This window comes from Poecilia reticulata, linkage group LG6 (assembly GCF_000633615.1).
Source record: "Poecilia reticulata strain Guanapo linkage group LG6, Guppy_female_1.0+MT, whole genome shotgun sequence".
Taxonomy (NCBI): Eukaryota; Metazoa; Chordata; class Actinopteri; order Cyprinodontiformes; family Poeciliidae; genus Poecilia; species Poecilia reticulata.
In genome coordinates this window covers 1,136,907-1,151,028 of record NC_024336.1, presented here as the reverse complement: position 1 = coordinate 1,151,028, position 14,122 = coordinate 1,136,907, and the positions used below count along the sequence as shown (strand labels likewise).

At 38.7% G+C, this 14,122-nt stretch overlaps 1 protein-coding gene across 2 annotated transcripts in view; it reads left to right on the top strand.

Moving 5' to 3' along the window:
• Positions 1 to 14,122, top strand: part of met (MET proto-oncogene, receptor tyrosine kinase) — an 89,546-nt gene that overhangs the window by 39,975 nt on the left and 35,449 nt on the right. For both annotated transcript variants that reach the window (XM_008410639.2, XM_008410638.2), the window contains exons 4-10: positions 1,149 to 1,277; positions 1,633 to 1,809; positions 2,574 to 2,731; positions 3,268 to 3,382; positions 4,717 to 4,853; positions 5,962 to 6,132; positions 6,400 to 6,499. In XM_008410639.2, the coding sequence (XP_008408861.1) occupies positions 1,149 to 1,277; positions 1,633 to 1,809; positions 2,574 to 2,731; positions 3,268 to 3,382; positions 4,717 to 4,853; positions 5,962 to 6,132; positions 6,400 to 6,499 (987 nt within the window). The remainder of the gene's footprint in view (positions 1 to 1,148; positions 1,278 to 1,632; positions 1,810 to 2,573; positions 2,732 to 3,267; positions 3,383 to 4,716; positions 4,854 to 5,961; positions 6,133 to 6,399; positions 6,500 to 14,122) is intronic.

The window sequence follows — 14,122 nt, the reverse complement described above, 5'->3', positions numbered from 1 at the left end:
CCAGTTTGGGTTCATGTTGGATCTAAGCTGAAGTGAGCCTGACTTGCCAAGCATCATTGAGCTTTTAGAAGCCTTAACACTGACAGTAATGAAAAAGAAAAAATGCTGCTTTCACACAACTCTGCTTTACTCAGTGTCATGTTATAAAATACGGCAAAGCAGAGAGGCCTCAGGGAGGGATGATACATTCTGGATGGTTTATCTGCTCCAGTTCCCTGTCAAGGTGTGCTGGCACAGCGCTGCAATAATTTATGGATGTCCTCTAGCTTCTTCAGTCCTTCCATCATACAGACCGCATATGACATGTCCCACTTTGTATTATTCTCGGCGTTTATTAGGCTACATCTGCATCAATGAAAAGGTGGTGAGTGAATAAAATCCCACCATCTGACAGAGCGTCCTGACCTAACCTCCCCTTTGGCAGGAATGTACTGTGAGGGAGAAAGGCAAATGTCTTTGTCAAACATCTGACATTGAGGTCGAAGTTATGAACTCTAAGCACATGAGTTCTGTTTAGTCTGTTTGTGAAGTTTTGAAGAGATGCAGTAGAATAATGAAAACATAATTAAACCCATTTATACCTGAAACCTCACAACCCAAACCAAGTTTCGCTGATTAACATCGAATTAACTCGGAGCAGTTAATTGGTTCTCAGTAGCTGCGTTTCCATTATGAATGTGCACAAAATTTGATCAATGTTCAGCTATTGTTGAAAAGAATGCAATTTTGCAATTGTAGTGTTTTCGTTAATCAGGAACAGTTATAATCACACACGAATAAGTTTGTTCACCAGATAAGTCATTAAAAACACATTCTGTGATCCTGTTGTCTTCTTCTTCGTAGTTTGCGTCAGTGAAACCATCTGGTTGTTGATCACGTGACCCCTGGGATGTGGGAAAAGTGCTTGCATTGCAGTTTTGGGAAACAAACCAATTTTGGTACGGCCAAAAAAACAATACCTCATTTAGCGCCAAGACTTTGTATCAAAAAAGGAGAGTTTGGTTTTTTCTGTAGAAATTGCAGTGTTTCCATCAAGCAAATTTAATGTTGAAATGTCAAATTGCTGTTAACGCAATCACACAATCGCTATGTTGGTATCTAGACCAGAAACTGTTCTAGATGTTCGTAAAGTGTGTGTTTCCTTCCAGGTACTCTTCTCCAGGTTTACGTCGCCCCATGTGAACATCGGCCTGGACTCCAGTCCCGTCTCTGCCAGCGTAGTTCTGCCAGACACGTCGCACTCTGAGGGAGCCGTGCTGATGGCCACTGGCAGCAAGGTAGACAGGAGGCCACACATTATCCACAACATTACATGTTCTTTTTGTTCTTTGCTTCATCAATTAAAAAAAAGAAACACAAGATCATTCTGACGGGAATCTATTCAGATTTTATTCACTATCTGTAGCTACATTTCCTTTAATTATGTGGTTTTACACAAACTCAGAGAACTGAAACAAGGTGTACTTTCTTGTACAGATTTTTTGTAGAAGATGATCAAAAGCTTTTGAACCAGCAACAGGAGTTAGATTGACATAAAGGCTCAGGCTCAGATAAAATGAAATAACCTAATTTAAATGTTTTTATCCTTTTTTAAGAGGTTTTTGTTGTAAATTCTGTTCTTTTCCCTCCTAGATCACCAAGATCCCTCTGATTGGCCCAGGCTGTGGTCAGCTGACCACGTGTACATCTTGTTTGCTGTCATCCAAAGTGACGCAGTGTGGCTGGTGTGATGGCCGCTGCACCAGAAGGCCTCAGTGTCCCTCCACCTCCGCCTGGAGTCAGGACAACTGCACACCGGTCATCACCAAGGTACGCAAAGTACAGCCGGTATAAATATGGCAGCATAAGGTCAACGGTCGGATAATACTAAACTGATTAACAGGTGCTAAATACAGCAATGGGCCGATGTTAACATCCAATATTTATTTCCATCTTGTTGCCTTTTGTTTCTGGTTGTGTTTTTTTCCCAAAAGGTGTCAAAAAGGTAGAGAAAAACATATAACATCGGTAAATATTGGTTATCAGCCATAGCAGGAATATTGATATCGGATATCGGCAGAAATGTTCATTTTGGTGCATCGCTAGTTACGAGTGATTAGACATGTACCTTCTCTGCAATGCAGTATTTGATTTATATTACTAATCTTATTCACTTACGATTGACAGCTGCTGTCCACCACCATCTTCTTTCCTCATCAAGAGGTTTATGACAAAATGACCATTTTGGTTTGCATCTTTATCTGTTTGTCCAACTGACTGCGCAGCGCCCTGTGATCATTTTGTACAGTAAAATCAGCTAAATAAAAGTGATTTTAGGCAAAAAGCTGTTTGTTTAATTGCATCCACTCTGAAGAGTGTTTGCCAGTGATTAGGTATGGCGTCTTCTCTAAACTTCTAATCACGGGTCTGGTCCGTTCAAGCTGAAAGTTGTCCGATTCCGGTCTTTTCTTAAAACTAAAAACTGTTTGGTTTTTTTTAGCTTAGGTCTAACAGAATGACTGTGACTGCCTTCAGTTCGCGGTTCAATCAGAACTCTGATCAGAACGGATCCATTCTCCTCTGCATTGTCACAGGTGTTTCCGTCCTCTGGACCAATCAGGGGTTCTACAGCCGTAACTATTTGCGGACGCAACTTCGGCTTCGACAAGACGGAGAACTTCAAAACTTCGATGGTGAATGTGGAAGTGGCAGGAGCTCAGTGCAAGCTGGCTAGACAGGACAATGTCAACAGGTGTGTGTGCGTGCGGGGGTGTGCGTGCGTGTGTGTGTGTGTGTTTTGGGTTAGTGTTATTGACTGGCAATAACCAGGTTTTGGGAATTGCTGTGGTGTGTGTACCTTAATAAAGACTCTAAGTTGGTTTTATGAGCGAGAGAGACACCTGGCTGCTGCTCTAACAGGACAGATTGTGTGGAAGGAGGAATGTTAAAAAGCATCCACCATTTAACCCCTCCAACCCTCCTCCCCCCAGCCTGCCACATTCAACTCATGACTACCTTAACAGAAAAATTGCTGGGAAAAAAAAAAAAGAAAATCACCGAATACAATCTTCAGTCTCTTCCAAATCCACACTCAAGAGCTCCTTATTGCTCCAAACAACTTCATTACAGGAAATTTTTCTAAAAAGATGGCCTTCACCATGCCACATAAAGATGAAGTCTTTGTGCATTCCTGCTGGGTACTGCATGATTATTGAATTAGGCTAAACGCTGGGTGCTGTGGTGGTGAATAATGCCTGGTCTGTGTGTTGTTTGGGGGGTCGGGAGCAGATGGACTGAGATGCAGTGTTCCCCGTCGTTCAGTGGGAACTTCACTCCGTCCGGACACTTGGTGAAGGTCACCAGTGGCCACGCGGTGGCCAAACTGGAAGGCTTCAAATTTGTGGTAAGATGTTTTTTTTTTTTTCTTTCTCTGAATAGATTTTGTTTTGTTTTGTATTGAAGTGAAGAGAGCGACTCCAAATGAGGTCCATTTTCTCATCTTTCAGTTAAGATTTTTCTGCCTGTAATTATCCACAGTGCAGATTATATAGTACATTACAAAAGCCATAGCCATTTCTGACAGTTTATCCCAATAAAAAGCAGAACTTCCAGAACTTCCAAAACACATTTTAGGTATTTCAACCCACACAAAATGGAAGGAAAACAATTAAAAATCGGAATAATACGGTTTGCATTTTTTATTTGATCATTTTGGTCTGACACTTTTGAATAAAATCCAGTGCGACGAATTTTGCTTCAGATGTCCTGTTCTGTGTAAATGGAGCCTGTGTTGGTGTGATTACAGCAGAAACAGAGATGACACAAACCTGTCAGAGGAAAAGACGTGTTGGTTTACGCAGCATAAAAATAAACCGTCCAGTCCGTCACAGTGATCGCTGCCTCATTCTTTGGGCTTGAAAACCTTTCACTGGTGTGCACTGATGACCACGACTGTGTGTCAGTCTGCAGTACAGTGATCCCTCGTTTTTCGCGGGGCTTGCATTCCGAAAATAAAACCCAATAAGTGAAATCCGCGAAGTAGTTACCTTTAGTTTTACAATTATTATACAGCATAATTAAATACTCTACATTGAAACCAAATAACAAAACCTGTTTTCAGGTCAGCGGGTGTGCGTGTTCATCAATAGGGCCTTAATGTGATCCGGAGTCATGTCATTAAAGCCATCTAGTCTAAGCTGCCCTGTGAGATTCACAGCTGTATCTACCGCAGAGCGATGGATCTCGTCAAGCGAGCCTGTGGTCGGGTCTTGCGCTGATTCTGGCCGCAGTTTTTTCCAGCAGGCATTCAAAGTTTTCAGCTTCCATCTCCTGAATGACCAATCTGTATTACTTATATTTAAATACCGTAACGTTATTGACACACAGGTAGAGAGGATGCAGAAAACAGTGCACTATGAAAAAAACTGCACCAAAAAATCAGCGAAGCAGCTAGACCACGAAACGTGAACCGCGTTATAGCGAGGGATCACTGTATTTTATTTTTCATCTGGTTTGAATGTATTTCCAGTATAGAAGCAGAAGTTGCACCTGAGTGCTGTGCGGTGTAGAGGTTCCATAAGGGTTTCTTTTCCAGATTCTGAACCTTTGCTGCATGTCTTCTCTCATACTCTCTCTCGGTCTCAATTCCTGTCTGATCTGCTGCAAATGAAGATTGTACCTAATTACTACAGCCTTTAAAAAACTCTTCATTTCCTCTCCATTCATCCATCCATCCAGGACCCTGTGATCAACAACATCTTTCCCACATTTGGTCCAAAGTCTGGTAACACCATGTTGACTATCAGAGGAGCCTTTCTGGACACTGGAAACAAACAAGTGGTGACTGTAGGGAAGACAAGCTGCAAGATCCAAAGGTCAGTAATGTTTCACTGAATGAAGTCCTGGTTTCTCCCTCTTTCTTTCTTTCCTTTTTTTATACTTCTTTTTCTTAAAGGGGTAGTATTATGTAAAATTGACTTTTTTGAGCTTTACATCATGTTATAATGTCATTCCTTTTTCAAAATTAGACCTAAAGAGTTGCTTTCATTCATTCACGCATGTTTGAGAAATCCTTTAATCTCCATGGTAACCATTCAGCTGTGTGAAACGCCTGGGTGAACTTAGCACAGCTTTTGAGACGCAGTTTCTCCCCAGACCTGCAGTTTCCAAGCTTCCGCCTCAGAGCAGCCCTCCCTCTGTGACTCCCCACTCAGCTCCTTCAGACTAGTCAACAGCAATTAGCAAACAGTTAGTGGAACTCAGCATTTGCTGAGCTCATTATAGGAGATACTTGTTAGTGAAACACTGGTAAAAACATTGTTAAAGAATAGACCTGTCATAACAAATTTTGTTGAACAATAAATACGTCTAGTAATTATTGCGATGAACAATAATGTTGTTTCACAATCATTTTCAAGCAACATATAGATAATTGCATAATAATACAAGTTCTCCCTCTAAAAGACCAAAAATCTTAAATTTTTTTAAAGATCACTCAACACTGGGACTGGAAGATATTTTGAATATCAGAAATAAAACAATAAATAAAATGGCAATGAAAACCACTTACAACCAAAACCATAAATAAAGTAAATTATGATGCCTCTATTAACAAAATCACCCTCCAATTAATCACCATAATCATTTGAATTTATAATGTAATTAACTGATTCATTGTTCATTGTGAGAGGCTTATTAAAGCCTCTCACAATGGCTGTGATGACTTCCTGAAGGCGGAAGTCATCACAACAGAAAGAACGGGAGCTTCTTAAAGAGACAGAGGCCCAATTTCAAAGTGTTAAAACACAGTCAAATTTCTTTTAAGTAATTTTTGATATGTATACAGCATCTTTAAAACACCTGAAGGTAACATAGTTAATTGATTGTTCACAGCTGGAAAACATAACACTGCCCCCTTAAGTGTTTAGCATCCTTTGCTGGACTAACAGCTAACAGAAAACCTCTGCAACGCTTCGCCCTCAGCCTGTCGTTCTCCATGCTGATCTGTAAGACGCCACCGCACACACATGCCGTCCCCTCAGAACAGCCGGTGAAGCTGACGGTGGATTCGGTGGAGCGCCAGGCGCCCGTGCCGTTCACCTACAACGAGGACCCGGTCATCAGCAGCATCCAGCCGCTGCGCTCCTTTGTGAGGTGAGTGTCCAAACGCGGTTCTCATTTTGGTCCTCGGCGTCTCCGCATGTCACGCTAGAATTATCACGAATATGAACCTAAGCTCGTCCGTGTGTCATCGCCTGACAGAGGAGCAGTGATGGGTGGGATGAGGCAGACTAATGCCGGAGTTTTACAGCAGTAGGAAGTGAGTGGGAGGTGACGAACTGCTAATGCAAACAGCAGGTGCCTCCCAGCGGGAATCTCCTGTGTCTGATGTTGACGCTGCTCTCCGTTCCCTCGCCGTAGCGGAGGCTGCACCGTCTCGGCTCAGGGCTCCTACCTCCAGTCCGGCCTCCAGCCCCAGATGGTTCTCAGGACGGCTCAGGACGCCGCCGTCTTCCACGTGGTGAGTGTGACAGGAAGCTTCTCCACTAGGCCGTGATCTTGACACATTTAAATCCTCGCTTGGAACAAAGCGGAGAAACACTCCGTGAAAAAGTTTTTTTGTTTTGACGTAGCTGAAAGGAAACACATTTCCACCTGTTTCCTTTCTTGCATTCAACAAGATCAGTCAAACTCATATTTGATAAATTCCTGCATACAGTTTAATCCCAGCATTTCCCAGGTGAAAAAAAAATACTTTAGTATACTAAATTTTAACATACTTTAGCATACTTTTATCGATGTACTTAAACTGTACTATTTTGGAACAACAAATTTTGTGCTTAGTATACTTTAGTAGTATTTAAATAGTATTAAATTACAACTAATAGTATATTTTAGTATACTATACGTACTTGTTTGGAACAACTTCAAGTGTACTTATAGTGTACTTAAAGTATACTTTTTAAATATATTTCAGAGCTTTATTATTATATTTTGATATAATTATTATATTTTGAGTGTAATAATTCTGTCTCAGAATTATATTAAAAATATATATTTATTATACTTCAAATATATTTTAAATATACTGTTAATATATTAGTAATGTATTTAAATGAAACTTTGATTTCCTGCTATTGATAATAAACTAGAATTTTAATTACTCGTGAAAGTCTTTATTCCTACGTACCTATTTTGTAAATGACATGCATAACTACACTACAGTACTTACATTGTTTTAGGCTAAAATTGGATGGAAAGATTAATTACACAAGATGCCCAAGATAATTCAAATATTTTGTTTTATTACCGACATTTTAAAATTGTCCAGTTTTACTCACAACTTTATGAACTTTACATAAATTATGAGTTTACACATCAAAAGTGAACACGTGAACATGAAAATTTAAGTGACAATAAAACATGAAAGTGAGGATCAACGACAGAACATTCCCGTTCACCGCACTTTACAGAAACCTGCAAAAAAGAACAATAGAGCAATTAAACATAGAAAGCATTTGTATTTGAAGAGAACAGAAAAATGGCAAATAAAAAAAAAAAACCTACAATTTTAAGACGTTGTGGACTCGCCATGTATGTGACATCATAAGAACTGATGATGATTGGGACCAGCTGCCTGCGGTGGAAAAACATTTCTGGGTGTTTTCTTTGCCTGTTTATGTTAGAAGTAGAAAAAAAAATAGTCAGCAATGTCATAGAATCAGTTGATGTTGGCATTAACTATGAAGCTGTTTTAAGTGTGGACTTAAGGAGACAAACTACCTTAAAATCTTTCCATCCATGATCTAAACACACTGATCCTTGCAGGGTACACGCTGGACAGGTCACCAGTCCATCACAGGGCCCTGAAAGCCAACAACAAATAAAAAAAATCAAAGAGAAATGTTAGATTAACAAGAAGAGAAAAATTCTTTCCAGTTATCTTAAAATCAAATCATGTTTATTAAGCACTTAGTGTTGGTAACACAGCAGTTTTTGTTGTTGAAAATGTAGCTAGCTCCTCATTGAAAAAACAAACTTACATCATGAAGACAATGTGAAGGTTCATCCTTAGAGCTGGTTGGTGATCTGGTGGAGTCAGAGCTTCTTCTGAGACAGAAAGTCTTTAGGTTTCTTAACACCTGATTTCTCTGGCTTCCTCTTTCATCTTCATTTGCTTAGTTAAACTGCAAACATATGTTGAAGATAAAAACATTGATGAACGAGTTAGAACAACAACCTCACAATATCAAAGTCTCTCTGTCTTATGGAGCTTAATTAAAACCAAGTTAGTTTATGAAATAAAGTATAAGTCGCAACAAACAACCTCCATGCAGTTATAACATGAAGCTGAATGATTGCTATAGTAATAAGTCACAATAAAATTTATAAAATAATTATGTAAGAAACCAACGTAAGTTATATATCTTTACTGCACTGTTTATAATTAAATGAAGATAATTAATAAGCAAACTTATCACCAGCTAGCAACACTTAGCAGCCTTCATCCCTCCGGGCTCCTTTTGTGACACACATTTCATTTCCATTGGTTGTTGTCCCGTTGTGTTGTCGTCTAACTCGGATTAGAATGTCACCAGCTTAAATTTACCAAAATTAGTAACTATTGTCAAGGCTCTCTCTACTTTTAAGGCAATATTATGCGAGTAAAAATGGCAAATTTGAACAGCGTCTGTTATCTTCCCTGCGTTCAAGTTTTTTCTTCTCTTTGTGGCATTTTTTAAATAAATGAATGTGTGCAATACTGCCACCATCTGGTCTGGAGTATGAACTGGAGCTAATGCCGTTGATTATAAGGTTTTTACATCACACATCTGAAAATGGATTGGGTACTTTCTTAAAAATTACATCATGATTATCCGTTTTTTATTGTATGCCTATTTTAATAAATAGTAAAAGATTATTAAGGCACTTAAAAATTCATACATATTCATTCATATTTTGTTCACTTAAAGTATACTTTTATTTAATATATTAAAAGTGTATTTTGGTAAAATTCTGTTTAAGTGTGTTTAAAGTATCCATCCATCCATCTAATTTCGTACCAATTTCGAAATTGGTACAAGTGTATTTTTAGTATACTTCAGATATACTAATAGGTAGTACACTTAAACTTAATTAGTATACTTAAAGACCACTTTCGCAAATTTAAGTATGTTTGAAGTATACTAAAGTATACTTTTTTCACCTGGGTTCTCTTCTTACACAATATTAGAGTTGCTGCTGATGATGATTATTTTAGTATTCTATCGATTATTCTGACAATAAATCTAGTAATCAAGAAAACAAAAAACTGGCCAAATTGACCAGATTTTTCATTCAGCCACTTAAGTTTAGAATTCTCTATGTTTGATTAACAATACTTGTCTCATGATAAGATGCTCATATTTTTTTAAAAAGCTAAAATTTTTTCTATTTTTACATATTTCATAAATGTTTCATGAATCCCTGACTTTTCTCCTTTAAGACTTAACTAATTTCCTTTCAAGTTTTTTTTAGATTTCAAATGTTTTGTGTCTTTCTGCTTGTTGTTCTGTGATCTCTGTTTTGTTTTTTTTTTCTAATCACTTCTCTTTTCTTTCGTTAACGTACAGCACTTTGGTCAAAGACTCTTTTTAAGCGTGCTTTATGAGTAAATATGATTAGATTTGTGATAATCACATTAAGTTTTGCCTCATTAAAAGCTGTGAAGTAAACTGTAGCGTAGCAGTGATGGGAAGTTAAGCAGACAGCAGCTTTAACTTCATTAACGCCTAGCAGAAAAACCACTTCCAGATCAATTACATCCCGCTGGTCATTTCATTTCTTGTGCTGCCCGATAAACGACTTAAAAGGACGAGTTCTGACCAATCATTGTCAGCTGCGAGGCTCTTTAATGAGATAACGAGTTTAGAACAATGTTTAAACTGGATTCTGGTGTGTAGGATGCTCTTGTTTAGGAAACCTCTTAGTTTCACACACCTGCACAAGTTTAAAATGTCTTCAGATGCAGAATGATCCAGCAGGTCTGATCAAATATGAGCATCATTCACTTTAACAGCACGCTGCTGTGAAAAGCATTTTACTATCATTTATCTTGAATTGCCGTCAATAAAACAGACAGAGTCACGCTTTATGTTTCCTCTTCATGGTTTTAATATTGTCTGACTGAGATTTCAAGATGATGAAGAGAGTTTTATTTCCAAAGCGGGCTGGACGGTGGGAATCGATTTTAACGATTGTTTCTAATATTCAGCAGTGGAATGTAGCCGAGAACAAGTACTTTGTTACTGAAGTACATTGTTTATATATTCTTAATTAACTTACATAGTTAATTAATCATTCATCCATACTTTCGACTTTTACTCCACTTCCATGATGTGTTGCGTTACATGCTACATCAGGATTGTTTTTCTTTTATTTGTTTATTTGTTTGAAAGTATTCAGTGACTTTTTTGAGTTGACTGGGTCATTCCAGTTTAGAAAATGATTAATTGATTGATAACTTTCTTAAACTAATAAAAACATAACTGGATAATTCTACAGTGAACCAACATTTTTTAAAACCCAGTTAGAGATTTATAAAATCTTTATTTGTACTTTTGTGAAAGCCAAAAACTACAACTTTTCAAGTCAAGATCACAAATTTCATAGTGCTAATTTTTGCAAAGAATTTTTACATATCTTTTTTATTTTCTAATTAAACTTCCAGTAAAAGGAAAATTGATGTGGAAATACCTAGCAAATAAAACAGACATTCTTTAAAGATGTTAAATAGCTACATTTTTGTTATTCACAATACCGCATACTTTAACTTGACATCAAGTAAACCTGAGGCAGCAGTGAAGTAGAAGTTCAAAATACTGCCACCTACAAATAATGTTTTGCAATTTTTTTTGCAATAAAATCTTCTGCGTAAAGAAATGTGGGGACATGTTGATTTCCCGCATGTGTGGAATCGTGAAAACTGGAGTGACTGACTAGCTGAAGATTCTGTGAAAGATAGCTGGTGATTTGTGAAACCTTCATTTGTGAAGGGATAACAAATGATTTTTAGTTTTCAGTAAAACATTTCTGAAGCCTCGTCTTGCTCTACTGAACTTGAATTGTTCCATCATAGGAGCAGCATGTATGCTTACGCCATTATATTTCACCAAGACGTCTTTATAATGGAAGACATTCTGCCTGATCAAAGGTTTTAATCCAAAAGCTATAAATTCATGTTTCCATATTCAGCAAAAATCCCTACTGTGGAATTTGTCCTGTCATGAGTATCTTTATTTGCAGTCGAGAGCTTTTTTTTTTTTTTTACCTTTGACTGATGACTTTCAGTTTATGAACTCTTGGCTGGGTCTTTTCCACATCCGAACTCAATTTGACTTGAAAAATGAAAATGGGAGCTAATAAACATTTCACTACCTCGGACACATGAATGTTATTCTCATTTTTAAAAAAAAATTGCATTCGAGAAAGCGTTTCAGAAGAGAAAGAATTCCTGACAAAGGAAAACAGCTACAGTTTCAGACACACATGAGAGGACAGGAAATGGAAACTCCACAGTCTGATTCTGCAGGATCCAGCTGTCGCCCTGTGACTCACGCACAGTAGCAGAACCTCATGGAGCCGCTGGCTCCCCTCACCTCCACCGGGCCCGGCGCTGCGACGCGCAGCCTTGTGTCTGGGAAGCGTCATCTCTGCCTCAGCACAGCTGCTTTATACACTCTCAGCCTGGAGCTGTTTGAAATTATTCAACATGACTTTCACCACGCTGCTTTTCAAGCCTACAAAGTTGACAGTGCTCAACGAAGGCAATGAAAAGGTATTTAATGCATATAAAACCTCACCCGGTTCATAAGTCCAAACAAAACTAGACTTGGTTTGAAGTTCACATGAACGCATCTGTTCATGTGAGGGTCGTGCAAAAATGTCACTCTGATGGTTCTGTTTTCCTTGTGTTTTTGTTTGTTTTCTGACAACAAAGGAATATAAACCTTAATCAATCAATCAAGTTTATTTCTATATTGCTTTTCTGCAACAAGGCAGTTCAGTGCTTTACATCGCTAAAACATATGAAAACATCAATACATCACACAAGTGTTTCCATTGAAAATGTGCACAAATCATTATCTATGTTCTTCTGAAGTTGAAAAACACAATATTATAGTTGCAGTGTTTCCATTAAATAAGAAATTAAATTGAAATCACAGTTGAATATGTCTGTTTGTCGTTAAAAATCATGGTAGTTACATGAGATATGTTCATAATTCCATCATTAATCAGGCCTCGTCGTCTGTCTGCCTGTGAGCTAATGGGAAGCATTTTTGGCGTTTCTATGACATCACAGCGACTAGTCAACTCGACTGTTGAAGTTGAGGTTCACTTTAAAATTGTGAAATCGTGCAACCACTAGATTCAACACGTTGGAATGACACAATACTTTCTGAACTGTGGAGCCAACTGTCTGAAAAACAAAAATAAACCATCGTATTCTGACCACTTCCTGATGTCTTCTTTGTCGTTTCCGCCAGTAGTAACATCCGGCTGTTGATCGCATGACTTGTGTGATGCGAACACACAAGTTTCCATTGCAGTTTTACGAAATGCACCTATTTCAATAAGGCCACCTAAGAAACATTCTATCTTAGCAAAAGATAAAAGTTTTGAAGTTTCTATAGAAAAATGTCAGTCTTTTCAAAATTAGCGTGTGTACACTCAGCAAATTTATTTTCCACATTTCAATTTGTGCAATTCTACGGCTCATTTAAAAATTACATTTTGCCAAGTGCAATAATTAAAATCTTTGTTACACAGCAAACATGTTGGTGAATGTTCCCGTTGTTACGGTTCTATGTGCCTTTCAGCCTTGACTTAAAGCAGCTTTGCAGTTTTCTGGATGTTTGTTCCAGATTTGTGGTGCATAGAAGCTGAAGGTAAAACTTGCAGATGTCCAACATGCCTTTGGCTGCTCTAGTGCTGTGCAAGCAAAGTTTTTATTTCACTACTGGAAATGACAAGGAGCAATAATAGTGATCATAACCGTAACCCTAACCACTGCTTACTGGCTACTGTTGTCAATTTTTATGCCTGGAGGCAAAGGTTTTATTGCTGCTGCTGCTGATTTCACTGTCTTAAAGGAAGAACACAGAATGAAGCTCTAAAAAAAAGTAAATAAACATGTATGTTTTGACTCACTCTAAGGAAGCAGAACAAAGCAAAAGGACAAGTGCAAAGGGATATTTTCTGTAACTTTCTCTGCAGCATTTCTCTCCCCTCACAATGACGGCATGGCTGACTGAAGCGCCTTCTGTTAGAGTAGAAAGTGTTTCCTGGTTCACGCAGAGCTGGAAGGTGTGCTGCTGTTTGCCAAAGGGAGACGGTTTGAGGACACGTAGTGCCTTGTAATGATGCTATCTGTCATCCTGACGCACACGCCGCGACAGGTTCAGCCAGGACATAATAATATGCTCAGTAAACAAACACACTCTTCAAATAAGAGTTCTATCTCAACTCTTTGTGATGGAATATCCTTTTTATATTGCCCGCACACACAGAGAGAGAGCCCACCCTTGCTGTCTCGCGTTTCAGTTTCCCTTTCTCTGGTCGTTGACCTGTGTTCAGGTCAGCAGTTGATGGGTCTCAGGGGGGCTTAGGCTTCATTACACACCAACAATGAGGGCAAGCTGAAGTTAAAAGCTCCAAAATCAGGTTTATAATCCCAAGAACTCCGATGATCCCTCTCCAGCTGTTGTCATCGGTGCGTCTTTAATCGATTAATGGCGAGCCTCTCCAGTGGAACTGACGGACAACAGCAGCCACTCGGCGCCGGACCTGGAAACTTCCGGGTGGGAACGAACCATCTGATCGTGCCAAGGCTAAATACTGAAGCTGCTCGCTCTGGATAAAAGCTGAACGGAGCCAGCAGCCGATATCGCTCTAAAAATACACAAATCGAAACGCTGCAATTGGTTTCTGTACGTTATAATTAGCACATCTCTGTGATGTGGCAGAATGCATCGTTTTTACTGCATAGAGTTTATGTACAGTTGTTCAGGTTCCAGCGCATAAACTCATCATTTGGCCTGTCTGGGCGTTTTTTTTAGAGCATACAAGGCACCCAGAGTCATTTGAAACACACTGATCCTATATA